A 27,949-nucleotide genomic window follows, 5' to 3' on the forward strand; every position below is an offset into this window, starting at 1 on the left:
GAAGATCTTACCAACGCAGGGACTGAAGCCAGGTCTCCCACACTGTAGGCAGACACTTTACAATCTGAGCCACCGGGGAAGTCAATCTGGCCGTTACTGAGTTATATCCTTTATAATAAACCAGTCATCTAATAAGCAAATGTTTCCCTAAGTTCTGAGAGCCACTTTGGCAAATTAATTGAACACAAAAAAGGGGTCACAGGAACCTCTGATTTATAGCCAGTCAGTCAGAAGCACAGGTAACAACCTGGACTTGCAATTGTCATCTGAAAGAAGGGGAAGTCACGCAGAACTAAGCCTTTAGCTTGTGGGATCTGACAGTGTCATATTTCTGTAAACTGTAGGGCACCCAGTTTGGACAGTTTGTAGGGCAAAGAGTTGGAGAACTGCTTGGTGTAGGGGAGAAAAAAAAACTTTACACATCTGATGACCAGAATAAAGTGCTGAGAGTAGACACATAGAATTTTAGTGATCAAAACAGTAACACCATTATCGGAGCCAGTAAGTGATTTTCTACGTGTTATCTTCATTTCTACTTCATAAAGCAGTAGGCTTTAGTGGCTTGACTAAAGTCCACATAGTAAGTGGAAGCAGGGGTTCAAAACCAAGTGTGCCTAACTCTGAAAGGGCACATTCTTAATTTCAACATGCTGCCTTTAATAATCAATTGTATACACCCTAGGTAACTGTGATCCCCACAAATTTTAATGGAATCCAGAATTAACAAGAACCACACACAGTCTTATTCAGAGAAACCTCTTCTTAATGAAGAAACTAGTGTCAATTCTATGATTGCTGAAACTTCCAAACCATTCTCAATACAAAAATGAAAACATACGTGCAATTTTTCTTTTAGCCAAACACCTTGCTCTATTTGACTGTTTTGCCTTCGTTTTCTGCAATCCATTTTCCTCCTGTGGCTCCTGTTGCAAAACAAGAAACATGATCAGGTTGATTGTCATTAAAAGTAGTACTCTTTCTACCCTCCTGTACAGCTAACAGAGGCTACTAAACCTCTAAAGAATCAGTGTTTTTATAAATGTTTGTAAATGTTTTGTAACATTTTTGTAAATGTTCAAAGAAAACATCAGAAAAAGATTTTTATGGTAGAAAAAGAAAAATGTAGATTCAGAACCAATAAAAATAAAAACTGTAATATACAGATATAATTATGTCATATTCAAACTCATATAAAAACTGGTCTATCTATAAAATACCAGCAAGTATGCACCCAAGTTCACAGAAAGCTTGATTCAATGTTTTAAAGTCAGTAATAAAGTTTAAGCCCAGTGCATACTCACTTCTTTTAAATCAGTACTTTAAAAAGCAACAGAACAACCAAGGAAAAGTATGTAACATATTTATTAGAATAAAGGGCTAATTTTCCTTATATATAAAGAGCTCTTACAAATCAATACAAAGCATCCTCCCATAGGCAAAAAATACTTCACAGAAAAACATACACAAAGAGCTTGTATGTATATGGAAATGCAATTCACAATTATATAGGTATCTTTTTTTAATCTATACCAATGGTAAAAATGAAAATTTCCATAAAATATTTATTGTGAGGAAACAAGTACCAAAGATTGGATAAAATGGATGCAAATCACTATTTTGTTTACCTGGAACTAATATAGTGTTGTGGGTAAATTATACTTTAATTACTCTGTGTGTGGGGTGGGGGGGAGAAAATGAATCAAAATGCTAATGGTGGTTATCTCTACAGGGTGGGAATTGTGGGTGGTTATCATTTTTTAGTTTAGGCTTTTATATGTTTCAAACAATCAACAGGTATTGCTTGTAAAATTAAGATAAAAACAATAAATATCATTAAAAATGAAAAAAAAAAAGAATACAGGCAAAGGTGATCCCATAAATGTATAACTGGGATCTCTGAAGAAGAAAACAAACAATGAAACAAACTAACATTAAGATTATAATAAATAAAATTTACAAGGGAAAAAACGCAGAGATGGTTCGATGGCATCACCGACTCAATGGACATGAGAGTTTGAGCAAGCTCCGGGAGTTGGTGATGGAGAGGGAAGCTTGGCGAGCTACAACCCATGGGGTCTCAAAGAGTCAGACATGACGGAGCAATTGAACTGAACTGACATATTGAAAGTTCACTCTGACCAATCAGTTTCCTAACACATACACATAATATACCTATCTCACCCTAAAGAAAAATTCTTAGCATTCAGACTAACAAAAAAGACTAGTCACTTACCAAAAAAAAGGAAAATAAACCAGACTTACCAAACATAACATACAAAGCAAAAATCAAGAAGGCAGCATTTTAAAGAAACTCAAGGGGAAAGAGAAAATTTTAAACCAAGGATGTTGGACCCCATCAAGCAGTCTTTCAGATAACAAGACTATAGAAAAACAGTATCAAAAACTTAACAACTTAGGAAATAATATAGTCACAAGGCCTACTTGACAAATCTAGTAAAAATCAAGCACTATTCAACTAAAAAATGATTAGAGAAATCTGGCAAAAGAATTGATAGTAGTATTTAACATATTTACTTTTAGAACTAAGACTAAAACCGAAGTAGAGATAAGAATAGAAGAAAATGTGTAAATATTATATGTAGAAATGACACAACTAATATATGAGAGAAATCAGAAATGGAAAGTAAAATAACTTCATTTTCTATTGCATGCACTGTAAGTGAAAGTCAAAGGATACTATTTACAACTGACAAACCAAATTACAGAAAGCTAAATTTAAAAAAAAAAAAAGGAAGGAACTATGAAAAGCATTTATATAAACTCTAAAATAAGATATACCAAAATATATGCCAAAAGCAGAGTCAAAAATCAAAGAATATAGAAAAAGAAATAAAATTAATATAACAAAAAATTAAACTCAATGCTATATATATATTTAAGAGACTGGGTTATAACAAAGGGATCCAGAATGGCTGAAAATGAAAGGTCTAGAAGATAACAGTAATTGTGTATGCGTGCTCAGTCACTTAGCTGTGTCTGACCCTTTGTGACCCTGTGGACTGTAGCCAGCTGGGCTCTCCTGTCCATAAGATTTTCCAGGCAAGAATACTGGAGTGGGTTGCCATTTCCTCCTCCAGGAGATGTTCCCAACCCAGGAATCTACCCTGCATCTCCTGCACTGGATTCTTTACCACTGAGCCACCTCTCCATACATTCTCCCAGAAAAACCACAAAACCAACAGGGCTTCCCAGGCAGCACTAGTGGTAAAGAACCTGCCTGCCAATGCAGGAGTCGTAGGAGACCTGGGTTCCATCCCTGGGTCAGGAAGATTCCCTGGAGGAGGAAATGGCAACCCACTCCAGTACTCTTGCCTGGAGAATCCCATGGACGGAGGAGCCTGATGGACTACAATCCATGGGGTTACAAAGACCTGGACATGACTAAAGCGACTTAGCATGCAATAAGAACCAGAAATAACACCACCTATGACCAACACCTTCAACATTATTAGGAGACAAAACATACCACAGAATTCAAATAACCAGTGAGCAGAGAAATAGCCAATTCTAACAGAGTTCCCAGTGCTACTGCAAATCTATGAGTAAACAGAACAAAGAAAGAGAAGACTTAAGAGACTATATGAAAAATAAGAAAAAGAGATGAAAAACTTAAGAACACAGACAAAACCACCTTCAAAATCAAAATGTCTGACACTAAGACAAAACACTGGTCCAAGAGGTGGTATTTCACATAATCAGCTACATTTTAAAGGGCTTGAAAGTGAGAGGAACAAAAATGGCAACCTCAAAGACGTACTACCAATGGAAAAGAGGGAGATACACAAAGAAGAAATGGTATTCCTCAGATTTCATAAAAGAAAGGAGGAAAGAAATGACAGGTCCTGAAGAAAAAAAATAAACATGCCAACCTCTCTTCTAATATCAACAATACCATCCATAAAAGAAACTAAAATGAAGTACACTGAAAAGACAAAAGGGAAGCTTTTATCCAGTAAATACAAGAATAAAAAAAGAAATTTCAAACCAAGCAACTATAAAATGGAAAGAGAAAATATAAACATTTAAGTTTATGAATATTCTCCTCTAATCACCAACCCAGAAAAGGAAATTAACACACCCCCAAAAAATTTTAAAGAATCATCTACAGATTAAGAAAAGCCTAGAATCAGAAAACTCAAACCATAAACCAACCAAAAAAGGAACAAATAAATTGAAACTTCATAAAACCCAAACTGAACACAGATAAAACCATATCAAAAAAGAAAACTGGGGACTTCCCAGTGGTCCAGGAGCTAAGACTCTTAGCTCCCAATGCAAGGGGTTCAGGTTCGATCCCTGGTAGAGGAACTAGATCCTACATGCCCCAACTGAGAATCTGCATGCTGCCGCTGATCTGGAATGCTCCACACTGTTCTCCATAGTAGCTGTATCCATTTACATTTCCACCAACAATGCAAGAGGGTTTGCATTTAAAAAAAAAAAAGGGGGTCTCCAAAGGAAAACAGATTCAAGTAAAAATCTGAAAGAGCCACTAAAGAAATACAAGAAAACAATGAGAAAATGAAAGGAATAACCTACAAGATACACTGTTCTGAGAAAAGAACAAGATGCAAATAGATATGCAACATTTCACATAAAAAGCAGAATTAAGAAAACATGAATGGGAACTTCCCTGGAGTCCAGTGGCTAAGACCTGCGCTCCCAGTACAGGGGGCCTGGGTTTGATCCCTGATCAGGGAACTAGATCCCTCAAGTCACAATAAAGATCGAAAATCCCATGTGCCACAACTAAGATGCAGTACTGCCAAATAAAGAAATATTTAAAGAGAGAGGGGGAAAACATGAATGGGCTTATTTTTGCTTTAAAGCAATGTTGAAACAAAAAAAAATTAATGAAATTGGTTATCAATGGAGTGAAGGATGTGGAATAGGGTGTACAGAATGGAGAAGCAAGATAACTTGAATATATCTTTCTCTGTAGATTTAACTTATTCAATAAAGCAATTTTCTACATAGTGCAAAAATAAAATTAGATCAACAAGAATGGGAAGAAAACAAAGAACCAATGCAAAAACAATCAGTTGGATGGTACCTTTTAAAGTACCTCAGTGACTTTATTACATATAAATAATCTAACCACATCAATTTAAAAGAGAGATTCTCAAACGGTATAAAATTAGAAACCTCAAACCGTATGCTACCTGCAAGAAATCCAAATAAAATATAAACAAATATCGAGGTTAAAATACCAACAAATGGTGCTGGAAAAACTGGATATTCACAAGCAAAAAAGAAGTCAGATCCCTACCTTAGACCATACACGAAAGCTAATAACACAAAATCGATCAAAGACCTAAATATAACACTTAAAATTTTAAAACTCTTAGAAGAAAACATGGGGAAGGAAATGAGAACCCATTCCAGTATTCTTGCCTGAAAAATTCAACGGACAGCAGAGCCTGGCATGGAGTCACAAAGAGCTGGACATGACCGAGCACACACAGAAGAAAACACAGGGGAAAAGCTTCATGACATGGAAGATTTGGCAATGACTTTTTGGATATGACACCAAAGCACAAGCAGTAATACAAAAACCAGGTAAACTGGACTAAATTTAAAACCACTCTGCATAAAAAGACTATCAACAGAGTACAAAGGCAACCTATGGAATGGGAGAAAATATGCACAAATCATATATTTGACAAGGGGCTAACTGTCCACAATCTATAAAGAACCCCTACAATTCAACGGGCATTTCTGTAGTGTAGCGGTTATCACATTCACCTCATACACAAAAGGTCTCCGGTTCAAAAACAGGCAGAAACATGTTTAGGGCTTCTCTGATAGCTCAGTTGGTAAAGAACCTGCTTGAAATGTGGGAGACTTGGGTTCGGGAGATCTCCAGGCTACCCACTCTGGTATTCTGGCCTGGAGAAATCCATGGACTGTAGAGTCAATGGGGTCGAAAAGAGTTGGACACAACTGAGCAACTTTCACCATTCAACAACAATATATATGTGAATACGTACAACCTAAAAATGGTTAAAATCCTAAATTATGTTATGTACATTTTACCACTACACACACACACACACACACCATCTCATACCATACACAAAAATTATTTCAAAATGGAACAAAGACCAAACTCTAAGAGCTAAAATTAGAAAACTCTTAGGGATCAATTTCATGACTTTAGATTTGGTAATAATTTTTTTTTTTTTTAGATTTGGTAATAATTCTTTAGATATAACACCAAAATCATTAAATAACCAAAGGGGAAAAAAACAGGTAACTTGGACTTCTTTAAAATTTAAAACAGTTGTGCATCAAACATTATCAAGAAAGTGAAAAGACATCTCCTAGAATGGAAGAATATATTTGCAAATAATGTATCTGATAAGAGGTTTAATATGCAAAATACAAAAAGAAAACTTACCACTCAACAACAGAAAGAAAAACTGCAATGTATAAATGGACAGAGAACTTGAACAGACATTTCTTTTTTTTTTTTTTCATTTATTTTTATTAGTTGGGGGCTAATTACTTTACAATATTGTAGTGGTTTTCGTCATACATTGACATGAATTAGCCATGGATTTACATGAACAGAGATTTCTTCAAAGAAGCTATACAGATGGCTAACAAGTACAAAAAAGATGCTCAAGTTCATTAGCCATTAGGGAAATGTAAGTCAAAACCACAATGAGAAACCACTACACACCTACTAGGGTGATATAAAAATTAAACATTTAAAAATAACAAGTGTTAGCAAGAATGTAGAGAAACTGGAATCCCAGTATATAACTGATGGGAATGTAAAATGATGCAGTCACTGTAGGGGAAAAAAGGCATGAAGAGGACTTCCCTGGTAGTCCAGAGGTTGAGAATCTGCCTGCTATCACAAGGGACACAGGTTCAATCCTTGATCTGGGAAGATTTCACATGCAGTAGGGCAACTAAGCCCCTGCCCCACAACTACTGAGCCTGCACGCCCTAAAGCCTGTGCTCTGCAACAAGAGAAGGTACCATAATGAGAAGTCTGTCACCACAACTAGAAAGTAGCCCCTGCTCACCTCAACTAGAGAAAGCCCGTGTACAGCAACAAAGACCCAGCTCAGCCAAAAATAAATAAATACATAAAAATTTTGTAAAAGGAACTAAGTACTGTTATATGCTACAATATGAATGAACCTTGAAAACATATGTCAAGTGAAAGTAAAGTCGCTCAGTCGTGTCCAACTCTTTGCGACCCCATGGACTATACCAGGATCCTCAGTCCATGGGATCTTCCAGGCAAGAATACTGGAGTGGGTTGCCATTTCCTTTTTCAAGTGAAAGAAGTCAGTCACAAAAGCAACTCAATTTAAAAGGAAGAGTCAGAGACAATTCTGAGCTTTATAACCTGAGGCAAATGAGTGGTTCTACCAGCAAATGAAACAGTAGATAAAGGAGAGTAAGAGGTAAACTTAGATGAAAAAAGTGACTTACTTTACTGCCTTACTGGATGTGACCTACAAACAGGCAAAATCTCCAATAAACAAATGGAAACACAGACCAAGGGAAAGATTTAAAATATATTACAGCTCTGTCCAACAAAGCTTTCTATAATGAAGGGAAATATTCTATACTTGCGCTAACACAGCAGACACTAGATGTGACTAGTCCAAGAGAGGAGCTGACTTTTCCTTTTATTTAATTTTAATTAATTAAAATTTAAATAGCTACAGGTGGCTAGTTACTACCACATTGGACAGAGTATATCTAGAGACTTAAAAAGCTGTCTTTCTCTCACTTTACAGACAAATGAAAATTTTCATATTTGATGTATTCAAATGGTTTTAAAATATCACCTTCAGTTAATACATTATAAAACTGAGGAGCTATGATCCATCCTCAACCAAACTGTGTGACTACTTTCTTCTAAGTAATTTTTAATTCCATTTACAAAGCTGAGTAAAAGCCGCATGGTATGGCAAGATGTCATTAAAGTTCAGTCTCACAAACAAACCAGTCACAGATAAGGAGGCCCAGTTTGAGACCTAGAGCTCTACTCTTTAGAATACTGACCTCTCCATCACTATCAGATATCACAATGTATGCATCCTCAAGTCTACGCTTCTTCACATTGACAGAACTGGTAGTTTCTACATCTTTCTTCTCCAGGTTCTGAGCTTCAGAGGCTTCTTTAACTTTTTTCTTTCTCCGCGGCATCCTTTTGTCTGAAATAGAAGGAAAAAAAAATTGGAGAAGGAAATGGCAACCCACTGCAGTATTCTTGCCTACAGAATCCCACAGCCAGAGGAGCCCGGTGGGCTGCTGTCCACAGGGTTGCACAGAGTCGGACACAACTGAAGCAACTTAGCAGCAGCAGAAGGAAAAATAATTTACTTAATATATAAGTTTTCTAGATGCTATTAACATTTGGTCATATAAAAGAAAAAGATACCTATCTAACAGAAGTAAAATTGGATTTCTGAACTCTTTTACTAATTAAAATTTGTATTTTTTCTATAAAGGAAAAAATACATATATAAATTTCATTCTTTTAGTGACATTTCAATAGGAATAATATAATAATTTATCATAGTTCCTTAAGCATTAACTTAAATAACTGGCTCTCTGACTGCATATTATTATTCATCTAAAAGCTTTTTTCTTTAATATCAGTGCCTCAACCCAAAAAAGGACATCTTTTTTAAAAAATCCACTGCAAATAATCATACTTAAAGGTAAAAGACTGAATGCTTTCCTCTTAGGATAGGAATAAAACAAGCATGTCTGCATTCATCATTTCTACTGAACATTATACCACAGGTTCTAAACAGGTAGATTATGGAATAAGAAGAAATAAAAAATCCAAATGGAAAAGGAAGAAGTAAAACTATTGCTTTTTGTAGATGACATGATCTTCAATTAAAAAAAAAAAAAACTAAGAAATCCACTAAAAAACCATCACAACTAATGAACAAGTTCAGTAAGATTGTTGGACACAAGGTCAATATACAGAAATCAACTGAACAGCTATCTATAAGCAATAAATAATCCAAAAATTTAATTTTCAAATTCCATTTTAATAGCATCAAAAATAAAAAAATTCTTAACAAAATTTAACAGAAGTGTAAAGCTTGCAACCAAAAACTATAAAATATTGTTGGAAGATATAAAAGATAAGTGCAAAGACACCCCATGTTCATGAATTAGAAGACTTGATACTGTTAAATATTCCCCAAATTGCTCTACAGATACAACATAATTCCTAATAAAATTCCTACTGGCTTTTTTGTTGACAGACAAGTTGATCCTAAAATTCACAGAGGAAAGGCAAAACAGAGGAAAAACAGAGGTCCCAGAACAGCCAAAACAATCTTGAAAAAAAGGAACAAAGCTGAAGGACTCACACATCTCAATTTCAAAACTTACTACAGAGCTATATTATCAAGATGGTGTGGCACTGGCACAAGAATAAAAGTAAAGATCAATGGAACAAAAGACCAGGGAGTTCAGAAAACATCCACACATTTACTGTCAACTGCTTTCAACAAAAGTACCAAGATAATTCAATGGACAAAGTATAAGTCTTTCCAATAAATGGTACTCTGACAACTAGATATCCAAATGTAAAAAGAATGAAATTGGACCTCTACCTCACATAACAAAGAATTGCATGAAACAGATCAAAGACCTGAATGAAAGAACAAAATCTATAAAATTCTAAGGCAAAACATAAGCATAAAGCTTTGTAATCGTGGATAGGTGAGTTTGTTAAATATGTTATCAAAAGCATAAGCAATGAAAGAAAAAATAAATAAACAGGGCTTCATCTTATTAAAAACCTCTGTGCTCCAAACCACAATATTAAGACAAGTTTAAAAAAAAATAAAGAATGAGAAAAATATCTTTAAAGCATCTATATAATAAAGAAATTGTATACAGAATAAAGAACTCTTGCAACTCAATAGCAAAAAGGTCTCCATCCATATCTTGGGTTTTTATTAATAATGCTGCAATTAACACTGGTATGCATATATCTTTTCAAATCAGTGTTTTGTTTTCTTTGGGTAAATACTCAGAGGTAAAACTGCTGACTCATACAGCAGTTCTGTTTTTTTAATTTCAATTGTATACTTTAAGTGGATGGATTATATGGTAAGTGAATTATATCTCGATAAAGTTGCGTTTTTTTCCTTAGAGAAAACAGCAAATGTTGGCAAGAATGCAGAGAAATTAAAACTTTCATTCATTCATAGTGTGAATATAAAATTCTGCAGCTGCTGTGGAAAACAACTTGGCAATTCTTCAAAAAATTAAAATACATCTAGTAATTCAACTCCCAAGTAAACATCCAAGAAAGTTAAAAACAAGTATTCAAACAAAGACTTGCACTTAAATGTTCTTAACATCATTAATCGTAATAGCCAAAAACAGAAATAATTCAAATGATGGATGGATACACAAAATGTGGTACATCCATCCATACAATGGAATGTTGGTCAGCCTTAAAAAGAAACAAAGTACTAATACATGCTACAAAATGGATAAACCTGGAAAACACATTAAGTGAAAGCATCCAGACACAAAAGCCTACAAACTGTATGATTCTGTCTGTATGAAACATCCTGAATGGACTAATCTACAGAGACAGAAAGCAGATTAAGAAAACTAGAGGTTTGAGGAGAGAGAAATACAGAGTAACTACTTAATGGCCTTGGGTTTCTTTTTGGGGTGATGAAAATGTTTAGAATTAGAAAGTGGACTTCCCTGATGGTCCAGAGAATCCGCCTGCCAATGCAGGGGACACAGTTTCAATCCCTGGCCTGGGAACATTCCATATATACTGGGGCAACTAGGCCTGTGCACCGCAACTACTGAGCCAGTGCTCTAGAGCCTGCAAGCCACAACTACTGAGCCCACGCACCTAGAGCACATGCTCTACTGCAAAAGAAGCCACCACAATGAGAAGACCACGCACCACAATGAATAACCCCTGCTTGCCACGACTAGAGAAAGCCCACACACAGCAACAAAGACCTAGCAAAGCCAAAAATAATGAATAAATCTAAAAAAAAAGGAACACAGTGGTAGTTGCACAACATTTTGAATGTACAAAAAGCCATTAAATTATACACTTTAAAAAGATGACTGCTGGATTTTACGTTCTATGAAATCTACCTAAATTAAAAAAAAAAAAAAAACTTCCCAGATGATTTTCTAGTATAACCAAAGCAGAGACTCACTGACTGAAATACTGATTTAAAAAGAATGTTAACTGTGTTACAAACTTCTCAAATTGTTTAATCATTCAATTACTCCTAAGAGAAACGTTACACCTCATTGTCAAAAAACATCTGGACAACCTGAGTAGTAAGGGAGGGACAGTAAGAAAGGACACACGCAAACTCTTCCAATCTAGTCACTCACAATATCATTCCCTATCGTAAAAATAGAAGCTAAACACAAATTTCTTTTCTATTCTTAATGTTTATTTTTAAATGACTTAAGTCTTGAAGAAATAGAAGAAATCACACAAAATGATGAAAATATTAAACTACACATAAATTTTTTACTGTAGTATAGATGATCTACAATACCGTGTTAGTTCCAGGCATACAGCAAAGTGATTCAGTTATTTTTTCAGATTATTTTCCCTTACAGGTTATTACAAGATATCAAATATTGTTGTTACCTGTGATATACAGTAAATCCTTGCTGCTTCTCTATTTTATGTATAGCATTTTATATCTGTTAATCCCTTACCCCTAATTTATCCTTTCCCCTTTGGTAACCATAAGTTTGTTTACTATGTCTGTGAGTCTGTTTCTGTTTTATATATAGATTCATTTGTATTATTTTCTAGACTCCACATGTGTTATTATATAATATTTTGTCTTTATCTGACTTTACTTAGTATGATAATCTCTAAGTCCATTCATGTTGCTGAAAATGGCATTATTTCATTTATTCTTATGGACAATACTCCATTTCATTTATACACAGATACACACACACACACACATGTGCATGCACACCCCCTTCCCCAGCTCCCACTCCTCCACCAGCACATCTTAAACCTACCAACCAGATTGGCACCTGGGTTGTTTCCATGTCTTGGCCATTGTAAATAGTGCTGAACACTAGGGTATCTGTATCTTCTCAAATTAAAAGTTTTCATCTTTTCTGGATATATACCTAAGAGTGGGGTTACTGGATCATATGGCAGCCCTACTTTTATTTAAGGAACTTCCATACTGTTTTCCACAGTGGCTGCACCAATTTACACTCCCACCAACAGTGTAGGAGGGTTCCCTTTTCTCCACACCCTCTCCAGCATTTGGTATGTGTAGGCTTTTCGCTAGTCATTCTGACCAGTATGAAGTAATACCTCATCGTGGTTCTGATTTACATTTCTCTAATAATTTAAACTACATATAAACTTCTTTTTTCCACAAGGGAAACTAGAAAGTATTTTAATAAAATGAAAACAAAAACACGAAAACAAAATCTGTGGGATGCAACTAAGGAGTTCTTATAGGAAAGCTGATGGCATTAAATGCTTGTATTTTTTAAAAAAAAACTAAATAGCTCAAATCAGTGACCTGACCTTATACTTTAAGGAAACTAGAAAAAGAAAAGCCAGTCCATCAAAAGCAGAAGAATAAAAATAATAAAGAACACGAAGAAACTGAAAACAAAAATGACAGAGAAAATCTATAAAGTCAAAAGCTGATTTTTAGAAGAGATTAATAAAACTGAAAAGCCTCTAACCAATCTCCGCAAGTGAAAGAGAGAAGATATAAATTACCAATATAAGGTAATTAAAGGATTAAGCATAAGGATTCTTAAAAGTTTCATCACCACAGATCATATGGATATTAAAAGGATAATAAAGGGAGATAACAAATAATTTTTGTCCTTAAACTCGACAACTGAAATGGAACAATTCCTTGAAAGCACAAACTCCCAAAGCTCCATCAACACACATTTAACCAAAAGAGATAGGATTAGGTATCTCTATTATGTCTTTGATTTGTAGTAAGATACTACTTTCCAGGGTGACGTTCAAAGCACTTGTTAGGTACTTACTGAACTCCTCAAAGAACATTCCATTCCCCTTCTTCATATTTCCCATAGTTTTCTGAGTACTCCTTTTGAATGCAGTGATTGGTCAAGTGGCTGGTTTTATCTTGGAAATTATCCACCTAATACAGTTCTGAAGCAGTCTGCAGAACACCCTCTCTATAGAGGTAGATATTAAACTGATGGTCCACCAAGACACAGCTTCGTATGTCTAACTTGCAATGACCAGGCTCCAGGAACAGATCCAGGAACTCCAGGTATTTCTGGATCATGTGCACCTGGCCTTGATTGTCTATGAAATCCAACAGTTCTGTAGCCGCTAAGGAGAGGAGGATGCCTTCACCTTTGGCTCTGGCTAATGACTTTGTGATCCAAGCATTGCCCTCTCCCTCCTCTTTCTTTCTGTTATATGAAGTCAGGAAAAATTCTCTGTTGTCTGTGCGTGAACTATGGAGCGGTGAATGGATTCCACTCTGAGCTGGAGCAACTGGGGTCCTGAGGTTGGTTGGATAAATCAGGTAGGACTCAGGGAACCATGTGCAGGACTCAGCCTGTTCTGGGCTAGTTTTGATGAGCTTCACTAAAGATGCTTTGTGACACAGTTTGTCAGCCCCTCTGTAATAATTCATCAACTGTATCAGCCCAGGCTCAAGATCCAGTCTCCCGAAGGGCAGCCGGTTCCTTCCTCCCAGCATCAATTTGAACCTGGGGTTGCCCCGCCGCAGCCGCTTCCAGTGGCCGGTGGCGAGCAGCAGCTGGAACACCTCGTTGGCATAGACGCTGCTGTTCTCATCACACACCACTAAGGTGTACATGGCGAAAGGCCGCATGCCCGGCACCCCCACCCCTCACCCCAGCAGCTGCCTCAGGGACCAGCCAGCCAGGCGATGGCTCAGCTAGGGACCAGCCCAGGCACCTGCCACCTAAACTTTTGAGTCTATATATATTTAAATACATAGACTTACAACAAAATTAGAGAAATATTTATAGCATACATGAAAAAAGCTATTGATTATATTTAAAAAATACAAACTGACACAAAATATTAACATCCTATTAGATAACGAGACATCAACTGTCAATTTGAAAGGAAAAAAATACATCAAACATGAATATGTGGAAAGATTTAACCTATAACACTATTAGACAAATTTTTAGACAAATTGGACATATTTTTACTTCCTAAAGGGGAAATAAGATGGGGAGACAGTGGAAACAGTGTCAGACTTTATTTTTTGGGCTCCAAAATCACTGCAGATGGTGACTGCAGCCATGAAATTAAAAGACGCCTACTCCTTGGAAGGAAAGTTATGACCAACCTAGATAGCATATTAAAAAGCAGAGACATTACTTTGCCAACAAAGGTCCGTCTAGTCAAGGCTATGTTTTTTCCAGTGGTCATGTATGGATATGAGAGTTGGACTGTGAAGAAAGCTGAGCGCCGAAAAATTGATGCTTTTGAACTGTGGTGTTGGAAAAGACTCTTGAGAGTCCCTTGGACTGCAAGGAGATCCAACCAAGTCCATCCTAAAGGAGATCAGTCCTGGGTGTTCATTGGAAGGACTGATGCTGAAGCTGAAACTCCAGTACTTTGGCCACCTCATGTGAAGAGTTGACTCATTGGAAAAGACCCTGATGCTGGGAGGGATTGGGGGCAGGAGGAGAAGGGGACGACAGAGGATGAGATGGCTGGATGGCATCACCGACTCGATGGGCATGAGTTTGAGTAGACTCTGGGAGTTGGTGATGGACAGGGAGGCCTGGCATGCTGCGATTCATGGGGTCGCAAAGAGTCGGACACGAATGAGCAACTGAACTGAACTGAAAGTAAAATGAATTAATTTTAATTAACTTTAATGATAATCCTGCAGTTGTGGGAGCAATTCTTCAAACACCAAACTGTAACAGATATTTTAAAAAACACACACAACACAAAACTTTGTATAAACGGTGCCATACTCTAATACAAATTACTAAAATCACTAAAGTTTTCAGTTTTAACCACTCGCTCTATCCCTCCTTTTAGACTTAGGTCTGTTACTGCCATAATGAAAATTGCCCAAAGGAAAACAAAACAAACCTCTTTGGAGACCAAGAAAGAAACAGCTAAGACATCTGAGGGGAAAGTATAATGGAATTTGGCAAATTAAAGACATAAATCTTAGATAAATACTTAAAGAACTGCTGGCTAAGGGGTCTTAACCTGTCAATTCACAAGCCCTCAAAGGACCTATGGTTAGGCTTCAAGGGATTCACAATCTCCCGAAACTGTGTACAAAACTGTCTTGTTTTTGTATGCACCCTGGGAAAAATTCTTTTTTTGGGGGCGGGGGGGGGGGGAATTCTTATAGCTTTCATCCAACTCTTGGAGGAGTTCAAACTCCAAAAGAGTTTAGAACTACCAATGATCTAGTTAAACCCCTTCATTTTCAGAAACAACCCGAAGATTTAAATTGACACGCATAACCAGTCTCCTACTGTTTTTGTGTTTAAGAATTATGACTATTTCACCTTTTTACATTTTGGGGTTTTTTTGTTTGTGCATGCCTTCTAACACTTAAAGGTAAAATTTCTGTGACCTGAGTAACAAAGATTTCTCAGGATACAAAGAGTAAAAGACACAGAATTTTTAAAAAACCAACCAACTAGGCTTCAATGAAACTTAAAACTTATGTTCTTCAAAAGACACCAATAAGAAAACAAAAAGACAAGTCATAAAATGGGAGAAAATATTTGCAATGCATATATCTTGCAAAAGACTCATAGTCACAATATATAAAGAACTCTTATGGTGGTGATGGTTTAGTTGCTAAGTCGTATCCAACCTTGCAACCCCATTAACTGTAGCTCACCAGGCTCCTCTGTCCATGGTATTTTCCAGGCAAGAATACTGGAGTGGGTTGCCATTTCCTTCTCCAGGATATTTTCTCAACCCAGGGATTAAATCTAGGTCTCCTACACTGCAGGTGGATTCTTAACCAACTTGAGCCACCAGGGAAGCCCAAATAACTCTCATAATGCAATAATAAAATGACAAACCAATTTTTTAAATGAGCAAGCTATGGACACAAAAGCAAATGTACTAATAGCCAATAGGCAAAACAAACAGAAAAAGATGTTCCGCATCATTAGTTATCAAAATAGAGATTAAATCCACAATGACATAACATTACACATCCATTATAATGGTTACAATTAAAAATACTGAAAACACTAATGTGGGCAGGAATGAGGAATACATGGATCTCTCATACACTGTCAATGGAAATATAAAATGTTATAAGCCACTACAGAAAACTGTCTGGCAGTTTCTTAAAATTAAATGTATACTACTATACAAGCCAGTCATTCTGCTTACTACTATTTACTCAATAGAAACAAAAACCTATCACCACATAAAGACTTGTACGGTAATGTTCACAGAAGCTTTTCACACAATGTCAAGCACTAAGAAGTGAAGTTGCTCAGTCATGTGCAACTCTTTGCGATTCCATGGACTGCAGCTCCTCCATTCATGGAATTTTCCAGGCAAGAGTACAGGAGTGGGTTGCCATTTCCTTCTCCAGGGGATCTTCCCAACCCGGGGACCGAACCCAGGTCTCCCACGTTGCAGGCAGACACTTTACCCTCTGAGCCACCAGGGAAGCCCATGAGATGACCCAAATGTCCATCAACAGATGAATAAACAAATCGTGATTTATTCATACAACAGATTATTACTCAGCAATAAAAAGGACACAGGCAAAAATACGAGTGAATCTCAAAATCATTTTGCTGAATGAAAAATTTCCCTGGTGGTCCAGTGGTTAAGACTCCATGCTCCCAAAGGAGGGGACCCATGTTCAGTCCCTGGTCAGAGAACTAGATCCCACATCCTGCAACTAAGTTCAAACACAGCAAGTAAGACCCAGCACAGCCAAAGAAAAAAGCCAGTCACAAAGAGTACAGGTCGTATTATTCCATTTATATAAAATGTAACCTAACCTATAGTGACAAAAAGTAAATCAGTGGTTACTAATGTTCAGGAGTGTAAGAAGAGAAGGACAGAAGAGAGCATGAGGAAGCTTTTGAGGGTGATGGGAACCCACTGTATCATGATTTTGGCAACAGTATTACAAGTGTATACAACTGGAAAATTTCATCAAACTATATGCTTCAAATAGATGCAGTTTATTACATATAAATCATTTTGCAATAAAATTGATAAGGAAAAAAATAAAATGAGATACCACGACATATCTACTAGCATGGCTAAAATTTAAAATAAAAAAATCAGGCATTGATAAGAATACAGGAACAGCTAGAACTCTAATACAATGCTGGTAGGAATATAAAGCTACTTTGAAAACACAGTTTGGCAGTTTTGTAAAAAGTTAAACATACACCTACTACATGACCTAGCCATTTAAACTATTTACCCAAAAGAAATAAAGTCACATTCATAGTAGCCCTATTCATAATAGGCGAAATCTCTAGACAGCCCAAATATCCACCAATAGAGGAATGGATAAACAAATTGTGGTCTATCCATACCACAGAAAACTACTTCACCAATTAAACTACACAGAACATTATGGTGAACAAAGGAAGCAAGACACAAATAAGTAAATACTATATGATTCCATTTACAGGCATACTTCATTTTTTGCACTTTGCAGATATTGCATTTTTTACAAACTGAATATCTGTAGCAATCACATGTGAAGCAAGTCTCCCAACAGCATTTCCTCACTTTGTATCTCTGTGTCACATTTTGGTAATTCTTGCAACATTTCAAACTTTTTCATTATATTTATCAAGGTGATCCACTTTCAATGACTTTTTTCATTTTTTTCTTTTTTTTGATCAGTGATTTCTTTTATGTTACTACTATAACTCAATGAAGATTCAGATGACAGCAATTTTTAGCAAGTCTTTTTTTCATTTTCATTATAGTCAATTTATAAATTTTGTGTTATTAATAGTTTCAAGTGTACAGCAAAATGAATCAGTTATACATATATCCACTCTTTAGATTCTTTTTCCATATAGGCCACTACAGAGTATTGGGTAGAGTTCCCCATTAATTAAATATATACATTGTATGGATGTGAGAGTTGGACCATAAAGAAGGCTGAGCGCCAAAGAAATGATGCTTTTGAACTGTGGTGCTAGAGAAGACTCTTGAGAGTTCCTTGGACAGCAAGGAGATCAAACCAATCAATCCTAAAGGAAGTCAGCCCATAATATTGATTGGAAGGACTGATACTGAAGCTGAAGCTCCAATACTCTGGCCACCTGATACAAAGAGCTGACTCACTGGAAAAGACCCTGTGCTGGGAAAGATTGAGGGCAGAAAGAGAAGGGGACAACAGAGGATGAGATGGTTGGATGGCATCACCGACTGGAGATGGATCCAATGGACATGAGCTTGAGCAAACTCCAGATGATAGTGAAGGACAGGGAAGCCTAGTGTGCTGCAGTCCATGGGGTCACAAAGAGTCAGACATGACTAAGCAATTGAACAACAACAAAATTATTTTTTTAGACTCTGCAAGCTTAACAGACTACAGTAGAGTGTAAACATAACTTTTATATGCACTGGGGGGGAAAAAAAGCATGTGACTCACTTTATTTTGATTTACTGCAGTGGTCTGGAACTGAACCACAGTATTTAAGGGATGCCTGTGTTTGAAATTCTAGAAAAGACTAATATAATCAATAGTGGGGAAAAAAAAAAAAAATACAGACAAGTAATAAGTAACTGCCTCAGGCCAGAATGGGGGAGGGAGAGAAATTGCTGGTAAAAGTCATAAAGGTACCTCTTGAGATAAGTGTTCTGTATCTTGATTAAGGAGGTGGTTACACAGGTGGATACTCTGACCAAAATTCAACCACAGACTTCTGATTACTTCTCATGACAATAAAGAGGTTAATAAATCTTTTCTCAAACAGAAACTTAAAAAGCTGACAAATTTCAGCTTGGAAACTAACTGAATATAACAAAATTTAAAATATTTATTCATGAAAACTACTTAACTTTGGGTAAGAACACCATGAATCTCTGCAATTCATACTAAGAGCTTCTCCCGTATATCCCCCAACCCTAGTTCTACCAACCAAGGAAAGGAAGGACATGAATATAAACAATTTCACTTTCACAGCTGGTGGGGACTCACTAGGTAGGAACATTTTTAGTCTATCTTAGTGGCCAACAGCCTGTGGTTGGGTCCTATATGAGGCAAGCAACAAACCAGAGAGTGAATCAAACATTTATCAGGAAATTCCAAGAAGACAGACAGCCATAAGAGGATTCATAAAGTCTCCAAATATCCCAGACTGATGAAAGGCTGTGTACATGCATGCAAAAACCACAGCAGACCCAAGTTTCCTATATAAACCTGGCAGCAGGATGGTGTATACAGAGTAGAAATTTGAGAGTCCTTGAGGAAAGTAAAAGCTGGGGCAAGCTTTCTCTTCCAATTCAGTCACTCAGTTGTGTCTGACTCTTTGCGACCCCATGGACTACAGCTTGCCAGGCTTCCCTATTCATTACCAACTCCTGGAGCTTGCTCAAATTCATGTCCATCAAGTCAGTGATGCCATCCAACCATCTCATCCTCTGTTGTCTCCTTCTCCTCCCACCTTTAATCTTTCCCAGCATCAGGGTCTTTTCCAATGAGTCATTTCTTCACATGAGGTGGCCAAAATACAGGAGCTTCAGCATCAGTCCTTCCAATGAATATTCAGGACTGATTTCCTTTAGGATGGACTGGTTGGGTCTCTTTGCAGTCCAAGGGACTCTCAAGAGTCTTCTCTAACACCACAGTTCAAAAGTATCATTCTTTGGTGGTCAGCTTTCTTCATGGTCCAACTCTTACATCCATACATGACTACTGGAAAAACCATAGCTTTGACTAGACAGACCTTTATCAACAAAGTAATGTCTCTGTTTTTTAATATGCTATCTAAGTTGGTCATAGCTTTTCTTCTGAGGAACAAACATCTTTTAATTTTATGGCTGTAATTACCATCCGCAGTGATTTTGGAGACCAAAAAAATTAAGTCTCTCACTGCTTCCATTGTTTCCCCATCTATATGCCATGAAGTGATGGAACCAGATACCATGGTCTTAGTTTTTTGAATCTTGAGTTTAAAGCCAACTTTTTCACTCTCCTCTTTCACTTTCAAGAGGCTCTTTAGTTCTCTGCTTTCTGCCATAAGGGTGATGTCATCTGCATATCCGAGGTTATTGATATTTCTCCCAGCAATCTTGATTCTAGCTTGTGCTTCATCCAGCCCAGCATTACGCATGATGTACTCTGCATAAGTTAATTAAGCACAGTAACAATATACAGTCTTTCCCAGTATACATACTCAATATACATAACATACATAACTCAATATACATACATACATAACAATATACATACTCCTTTCCCAATTTGGAACTAGTCTGTTGTTCCATGTCCGATTCTAGCTATTGCTTCTTGACCTGAATACAAATTTCTCCAGAGGCAGGTAAGGTAGTCTGGTATTCTCATCTCTTTAAGGATTTTCCACAATTTGTTGTGATCCACACAGTCAAAGGCTTTGGTGTAGTCAATAAAACAGGAGATGTTTTTCTGGAACTCTCTTACTTCTTCAATGAGCCAATGGATATTGGCAATTTGATTTCTGGTTCCTCTGCCTTTTCTAAATCCAACTTGAACATCTGGAAGTTCATAGTCCATTTCCACTACCACCCTAGTTCCAAGCTACCAGCAACTCGCATGTGAACAATATCTTAACTAGGTCCCTTACTTTCACCCTTGCCCCACCTGCTGTCCAAGTTTCTCTATACACTGAAGCTTTCACCTTTTAAAATTGCAAATATTAAATTATTCCACAATTTAGGAATTCCTTGGCAGTCCAGTAGGGTTGGGACTCCACACTTTCACTGTTGACTGGAGGGTTCAATCCCTGGACAGGGAACTAAGGTCCCACAACCCACATGGCAAGGCCAAAACAAACAAAATAAATAATATTCCACTATTTAAAACTTCAATATTTCACTGTTTCATATTTAAGACATTTTTCTCTTAATATGGTCTTACATGGTATGCCCTGTATTCTCTGACCTCCTGCCAGATTTCTCTTGCTGTAACCACTCCCTCAGTTCTTTTTTTTTTTTTAATTAGTTGGAGGCTAATTACTTTACATCATTACAGTAGTTTTTGTCATACATTGAAATAAATTAGCCATGGATTTACATGTATTCCCCATCCCGGTCCCCCCTCCCACCTCCCTCTCCACCCGATCCCTCTGGGTCTTCCCAGTGCACCAGGCCCGAGCACTTGTCTCATGCACCCAACCTGGGCTGGTGATCTGTTTCACCCTAGATAATAAACATGTTTCGATGCTGTTCTCTTGAAACATCCCACCCTCGCCTTCTCCCAGAGTCCACAAGTCTGTTCTATACATCTGAGTCTCTTTTTCTGTTTTGCATATAGGGTTATCGTTACCATCTTTCTAAATTCCATATATATGTGTTAGTATACTGTAATGGTCTTTATCTTCCTGGCTTACTTCGCTCTGTATAATGGGCCCCAGTTTCATCCATCTCATTAGAACTGATTCAAATGAATTCTTTTTAATGGCTGAGTAATACTCCATGGTGTATATGTACCATAGCTTCCTCATCCATTCATCTGCTGATGGGCATCTAGGTTGCTTCCATGTCCTGGCTATTATAAACAGTGCTGCGATGAACATTGGGGTGCACGTGTCTCTTTCAGATCTGGTTTCCTCGGTGTGTATGCCCAGAAGTGGGATTGCTGGGTCATATGGCAGTTCTATTTCCAGCTTTTTAAGAAATCTGCATGTTTTTTTAACATTTATTTGGCTGTATCAGTTCTTAGTTATGGCACATGGGATCTTCATTGCAGCATATAGGATCTTTCGTTGTGGCGTGCAGGCTCTTCGTTGAGACACATGGACTTCTCTCTAGTTGTAGCGAGGGCTTCTCTTGTTTTAACACAGAGGCTCAGTAGCTGTGGTACACAGGCTTAGCTGTCCTGCAGCATATGAGATCTTGGTTCCCTGACCAAGGATCAAATCCATGTCCCCTACATTGGAAGGCAGATTCTTAACCACTGGACCACCAGGGAAGTCCCTATCTGCATAATTTAAAGGCAGCAGCCTAAGAGTCTGGCTTCTAATCAGCCTTTACCTAGGAGCAGAGTTCTTCCACTTTGGGATACTGACAGGGCTTAGCACATCTTAAACTACTGGGGGCCACTGAAAATAAAGTAGGCTGCTTGGACATTCACAAAGGTTTGAGAGACAACCAAGAGCTAAGGCAAAGTTGAATGGTAAGATTCATCCCCTACACAGAGACAATCTTTCAAAACTAAAGAGTGGCTATTTCATCTAATGCATAACCAACTAATGCGTATCTAACCAACACATAGTCAAGGAAAATGAAAAAACAGACAAATATGTTTCAGGTGAAAGAACAAGGTTAACACCTCAAAAAAAGACCTTAATGAAACAGAGATAAGTGATTTACCTGATAAAAGTACAAAAGAATGGTTATAAAGATATTCACCAAGCTCAAGAGAAAAATGGAGGGACAAAGTGAGAATCTCAAAACAGAGGCAGAAAATAAATGGAAGCACCAAATAGAAGTCACAGAGCTGAAGAATACAATGACTGAAATGGAAAAAATAATGTGAAGGTTCAACAGCAGACCAGATGAAGCAGGAAAAAAAAGGGTCACTGCACTTAACAACAGGGCGCTGGAACTCACCCAATCACAGCAGCAAACAGAAAAAAAAGAGTGAGAAAGAGTGAAGACAGCCTAGAAAACAAATGTCGTTGTTCAGTCGTTTACGTTGTATTCAACTCTTTGAGAACCTATGGACTACAGCATATCAGGCTCTCCTGTCCTTTACTATCTTCCAGAGTTTGCTCAAACTCATGTCCATTGAGTCGATGATGCCACCCAACCATCTCATCCTCTTTCACCCTCTTCTCCTGCCCTCAATCTTTCCCAGCATCAAAGTCTTTTCCAATGAGTAGGCTCTTTGCATCAGGTAGCAAAAATCTTGGAGCTTCAATTTCAGCATGAGTCCTTCCAATGAATAATCAGGATTAATTTCCTTTAGGATTGACTGGTTTGATATCCTTGCTGTGGATATCAAGAGTCTTCTCCAGCACCATAATTCAAAAGCATCAGTTCTACAGATGCAAAGTGATGTCTCTACTTTTTAATACACTGTCTAGATCTGTCACAGCTTTTCTTCTAAGGAGCAAGTGTCTTTTAATTTCATGGCTGCAGTCACTGTCTGTAGTGTTTTGGGAGGCCAAGAAAATAAATTCATCACTGTTTCCACTTTTTCCCCATCTAACTGCCATGAAGTGATGGGACCAGATACCATGATCTTAGTTTTTTGAATTGCTGAGTTTTAAGCCAGCTTTTCACTCTCCTCTTTCACTCTCATCAAAAGACTGAGTTCCTCTCCACTTTCTATCATTAGAGTAGTATTATCTGCGTATCTGAGGTTGTTGATATTTCTCCCAGCAATCTTGATTCCAGCTTGTGATTCATCCAGCCCAACATTTCTCATGGTGCACTCTGCATAGAAGTTAAATAAAGAGGGTTGACGATATACAGTCTTGATGTACTACTTTCTAAATTTTGAACCAGTCTGTTATTCTATGTCCAGTTCTAACTGTTGCTTCTTGACCCACATACAGGTTTCACATACTTCACATACAGGAAGGTAGTCTGATATTCCCATCTCTTTAAGAATTTTCCACAGTTTGTTGCGATCCACATAGTTAAAGGCTTTAGCATAGTCAATGGAGCAGAAGTAGATGTTTTTCTGGAATTCCCTTGCTTTCTCTATGATCCAACTGGTACCCATGGAAGTTCTCAGCTCCTATACTGTTAAAGCCTGGCTTGAAGAATTTTGAGCATTACCTTGCTAGCATGTGAAATAAGCACAACTGTACAGTAGTTTGAACATACTTTAGCATTGCTCTCTTTGGGATTGGAATGAAAACTTTTCCAGGACCTTGGCCATTGCTGAGTTTTCCAAATTTGCTGGCATAAGGAGTGTAGCATTTTAACAGCATCACCTTTTAGGATCTGAAAAAGCTTAGCTGGAATTCCATCACCTCCACTAGCTCAGACAATCGGAGAAGGCACTGGCAACCCACTCCAGTACTCTTGCCTGGAAAATCCCATGGACAAAGGAGCCTGGTAGGCTGCAGTCCATGGGGTCACTGGGAGTTGGACATGACTGAGCAACTTCACTTTCGTTTTTCACTTTCACACATTGGAGAAGGAAATGGCAACCCACTCCAGTATTCTTGCCTGGAGAATCCCAGGGATGGGGGAGCCTGGTGGTCTGCCGTCTGTGGGGCTGCACAGAGTCGGACATGACTGAAGTGACTTAGCAGCAGCAACAGTTCAGACAATACTAAGATGGCAATACTTCTCAAATTGACATACACTGTCAGTGCAATCCCTAATAAAATCCTAGTTGACTTTTTTGGTGAAAACTGACAAGTTGATCCTAAAATTGATGTGGAAATTCAAAATAATAATTGAAACAATCAAAACTATCTTGGGGGAAAAAAGTTGATGGACTAAAACATCCTGATTTCAAAATCTAATACAAAGCTACAGTAATCAAAACAGTGTGGCACTGGAGCTAAGAATGAATGCACAAATCAATGAAACAGAACTGGAAATATACAGTCATATTTACAGTCAACTTATTTTCAACAAGAGTGCCAAGACCATTCAATAGGGAAAAGAATCATCTTTCTAATATATGGTGCTGGAAAAACTGTACAGCCAGATGCAAAAGAATGAAACCTGATCCCTACCCTCACACCATACAAAAATTAACTCAAAAGAGATCAAATACTTAAATGTAGAAGCAGAATTATAAAATTCATAGAAGAAAACAGACAAATTTTTTCAAGCTTGAATTCGATAATGGCTTCTTATATATGACATCAAAAGCACAAGCAACAAAAGAAAAACTAGATAAACTGGACATCAAAAATCAAGAAATTCTGTGCTTCAAAGACACTATCAAGAAAGCAAAGGGACAGTCCACAGAACTGGAGACAATTCTTAAAAATCACATATATGTTAAGGAGTTGTATTTAGAATATATATACATTCTTATAACTCAAAAATAAAACAGCAAATAACCCAATAAAAATTAGTCACAGACTCTAAGTACACATTTCTTTAATGATTATTTACAGACAGCAAATAAACGGGTGAAAAGATGCTCAATATGATTAGCCATTAGGGTATGACAAAAACCATTACAATATTGTAAAGTAATTAGCCTCCAACTAATAAAAATAAATGGAAAAAAAAAAAGATTAGCCATGAGGGAAATGAAAATCAAAGTCACAATGAGATACCACTTTACACCCAGCAGAATGGGTGTATAATCAAAAAGATAAACAGTAACAAATGTAGGCCAGGATGTGGAGAAACTGAACCCACATACACTACTGATATGTAAAACAGAGAAGAGTCTCTGGAAAACAGTCTAGCAGACCCTCAAACTGTTGAAATTAGAGTTACCACACAACTCAACAATTCTACTCCTACGTAAACAGCCAAAAGAAACTACAATTTATGTCCACACAAAAACCTGTACATAAATATTCACAAAGCAGCATTACTCATGAGAGCCCCAAAATGGAAACAATCCAAATGTCCATTAACAGATGAAGGAATAAATAAAATGTATATCAGATCCATACAATAGAAAATTATCCAGCAATAAAAAGAAATGAAGCACTAATACATGCAACAACACAGATGAAGTTTGAAAACATTATGATAAGTAAAACAAAGCCAGAAAGACCACATACTGTATGATTCCATTTACATGAAATACCCATAGTGGTAAATCTAAATACACAGACAGTAGATCAGTGATTGCTTACGGCTCAGGGGGATTGGTACTGATGAATTAGGGGTGTGTAATTTCTCTTTGGGGTGAAGAAATGTTCTAAAATTGATTGTTGTGATGGTTATTACAACTTTGTGAAAATACTAAAAGTCACTGAATTGTACAGTTTAATGGGTAAATTTTATGGTATATGAATTACATCTCAATAAACTGTTTAAAAAAATTAAGCTAAGTCAGACCACTAAGTGACCAAGTCAGAACACTAGTTACCTTTGGAGTTAGTTAACTTTGGAGGGTACTAACTGGAAAGGGGCACAGGGGATCCTTTTGAGGTGTTAGAAATGTTTCATATCTTAATTTGGGTGGCAGTTACATGGATGTACATATTGAGCTATACAATTAAGACTGGTTCATTTCACTATAGGCAAACACTACTTTTTTAATAATAAATATTTGTGAGTGAATGACTATTTTATTTAATCCTAATAGAAACCTAAGAAGTATATATAATTATTATGAGGAAACATGTTCAAAACACTAACCTGCCCAAAGTCACAAGGCAGGGACTTGCATTTCTATCTCTTGACTCTAAATCCTGACTCCAATACTCCATGACTTAATCTTTGGATTTCTGATGTAAGGTATGACACATAAATATTAGATGAATTGGTGGCACTAGCGGTAAAGAACCCACCTGCCAGTGCAGGAGATGTAAGAGACACAGGTTTGATCCCTGGGTCAGGAAGATCCCCTGGAGGAGGAAACAGAAACCCACTCCAGTATTCTTGCCTGGAGAATCCCATGGACAGAGGACCCTGGCGAGTTCCAGTCCATGGGATTGCAAAGAGTCAGACACAACTGAAGTGACTTAGCATACTTTATGCTATATATTTAAATTATAAAATATAATTCAATAAAATGCTTAAATTATATATATTTAACTTATTGAATGCTATAGGCACAATATTGAATGCTAAAGGGCACAAAAGGCTAAATTACAGGTCGAAGGAAACAAGTGCTATATGGAGAATAATAAGACTTGAGGTGATCCTTGAATCTAAGAGAACAGCTTGAACAGGACTTGGAAATAGGGATGAGTATGGGTCAGACAGAAGGAATCATAGTGCCCTAGGAAAACATCTTGCACAGAATAGCTTTCATCTTTTAAAGTGTTTCCTATACATTTAATTATTGAAACCAATATGTTCAAATCTGATAGCAATGGTGCTACACCACCAAATACATCTAATTTCTTAAAGATACGTAACGAAATAAAAACTGTTCTCCTTAGCACAGAACCACCTACAAGCTCAAAGTGGGTTTTCAAAGAATCATAGTAGATAAGGGATCAATAAGCATTAAGTTAGAGGCACCCCACAGACAGATCCCAAAATTCCAGTGCTTCATGACATTTAGCCACACTATTTCCATGGAAATTCTAAGAATAAAAAAGGTCATGTGCATTCGTGCTAAGTTGCTTCAGTTGTGTCCAACTCTTTACAACCCCATGGACTGTAACCTGCCAGGCTCTTCTGTCCGCGGGATTCTCCAGGCAAGAATACTGGAATGGGTTGCCATTTCCTCCTCTAAGGGATCTTCCCAACCCAGGGATTGAACCCATGTCTCCTGCAGCTCCTGAATTGCAGACGGATTCTTTACTGCTGAGCCACCAGGGAAGTCCCTAAAGAAGTCACTGTTCAGCCAATTTAAACAAGCAATCTAACATAATTCAACTCCTAAAGTTGCCATCTTTCAAAATGAAAAAAAAAAAAATCACTAAAATAATGGCTTATCTTCAATTACTTGAATAGAGGCTATAGAAAGAATTACCACTAAGTGTCTGCAAAGCAGGAACAGAGTCTAGATATCAACACTCTCTTCTCAATCACAACAGAAACAAAACGTCTCTTAAAGAATGCACAGGCAGGAAAGGCGACCCAAAGATGAGACTCGTTATATTACAGTTGGTAGTATCC

General features: G+C 37.2%; 1 protein-coding gene across 6 annotated transcripts in view; it reads right to left on the reverse strand.

Annotated features, from left to right (window-relative positions):
* UIMC1 (ubiquitin interaction motif containing 1) overlaps positions 1-27,949 on the reverse strand; it is a 116,103-nt gene that overhangs the window by 86,379 nt on the left and 1,775 nt on the right. For 4 of the 6 annotated variants that reach the window (XM_070465149.1, XM_070465151.1, XM_070465150.1 and 1 more), the window contains exons 2-3: positions 8,053-8,204; positions 839-923 (exon numbers count right to left, since the gene is read on the reverse strand). In XM_070465149.1, coding sequence (XP_070321250.1) covers positions 839-923; positions 8,053-8,196 — 229 coding nt within the window. In that variant the 5' untranslated portion in view covers positions 8,197-8,204. Of the gene's footprint in view, positions 1-838; positions 924-8,052; positions 8,205-13,065; positions 13,604-27,949 lie in introns of those variants that run through there. The other 2 variants (XM_020873980.2, XM_020873988.2) reach the window with 2 other exon arrangements.

The sequence above is a fragment of the Odocoileus virginianus genome, chromosome 3 (genome assembly GCF_023699985.2).
Source record: "Odocoileus virginianus isolate 20LAN1187 ecotype Illinois chromosome 3, Ovbor_1.2, whole genome shotgun sequence".
In the NCBI taxonomy this organism is placed as follows: domain Eukaryota; kingdom Metazoa; phylum Chordata; class Mammalia; order Artiodactyla; family Cervidae; genus Odocoileus; species Odocoileus virginianus.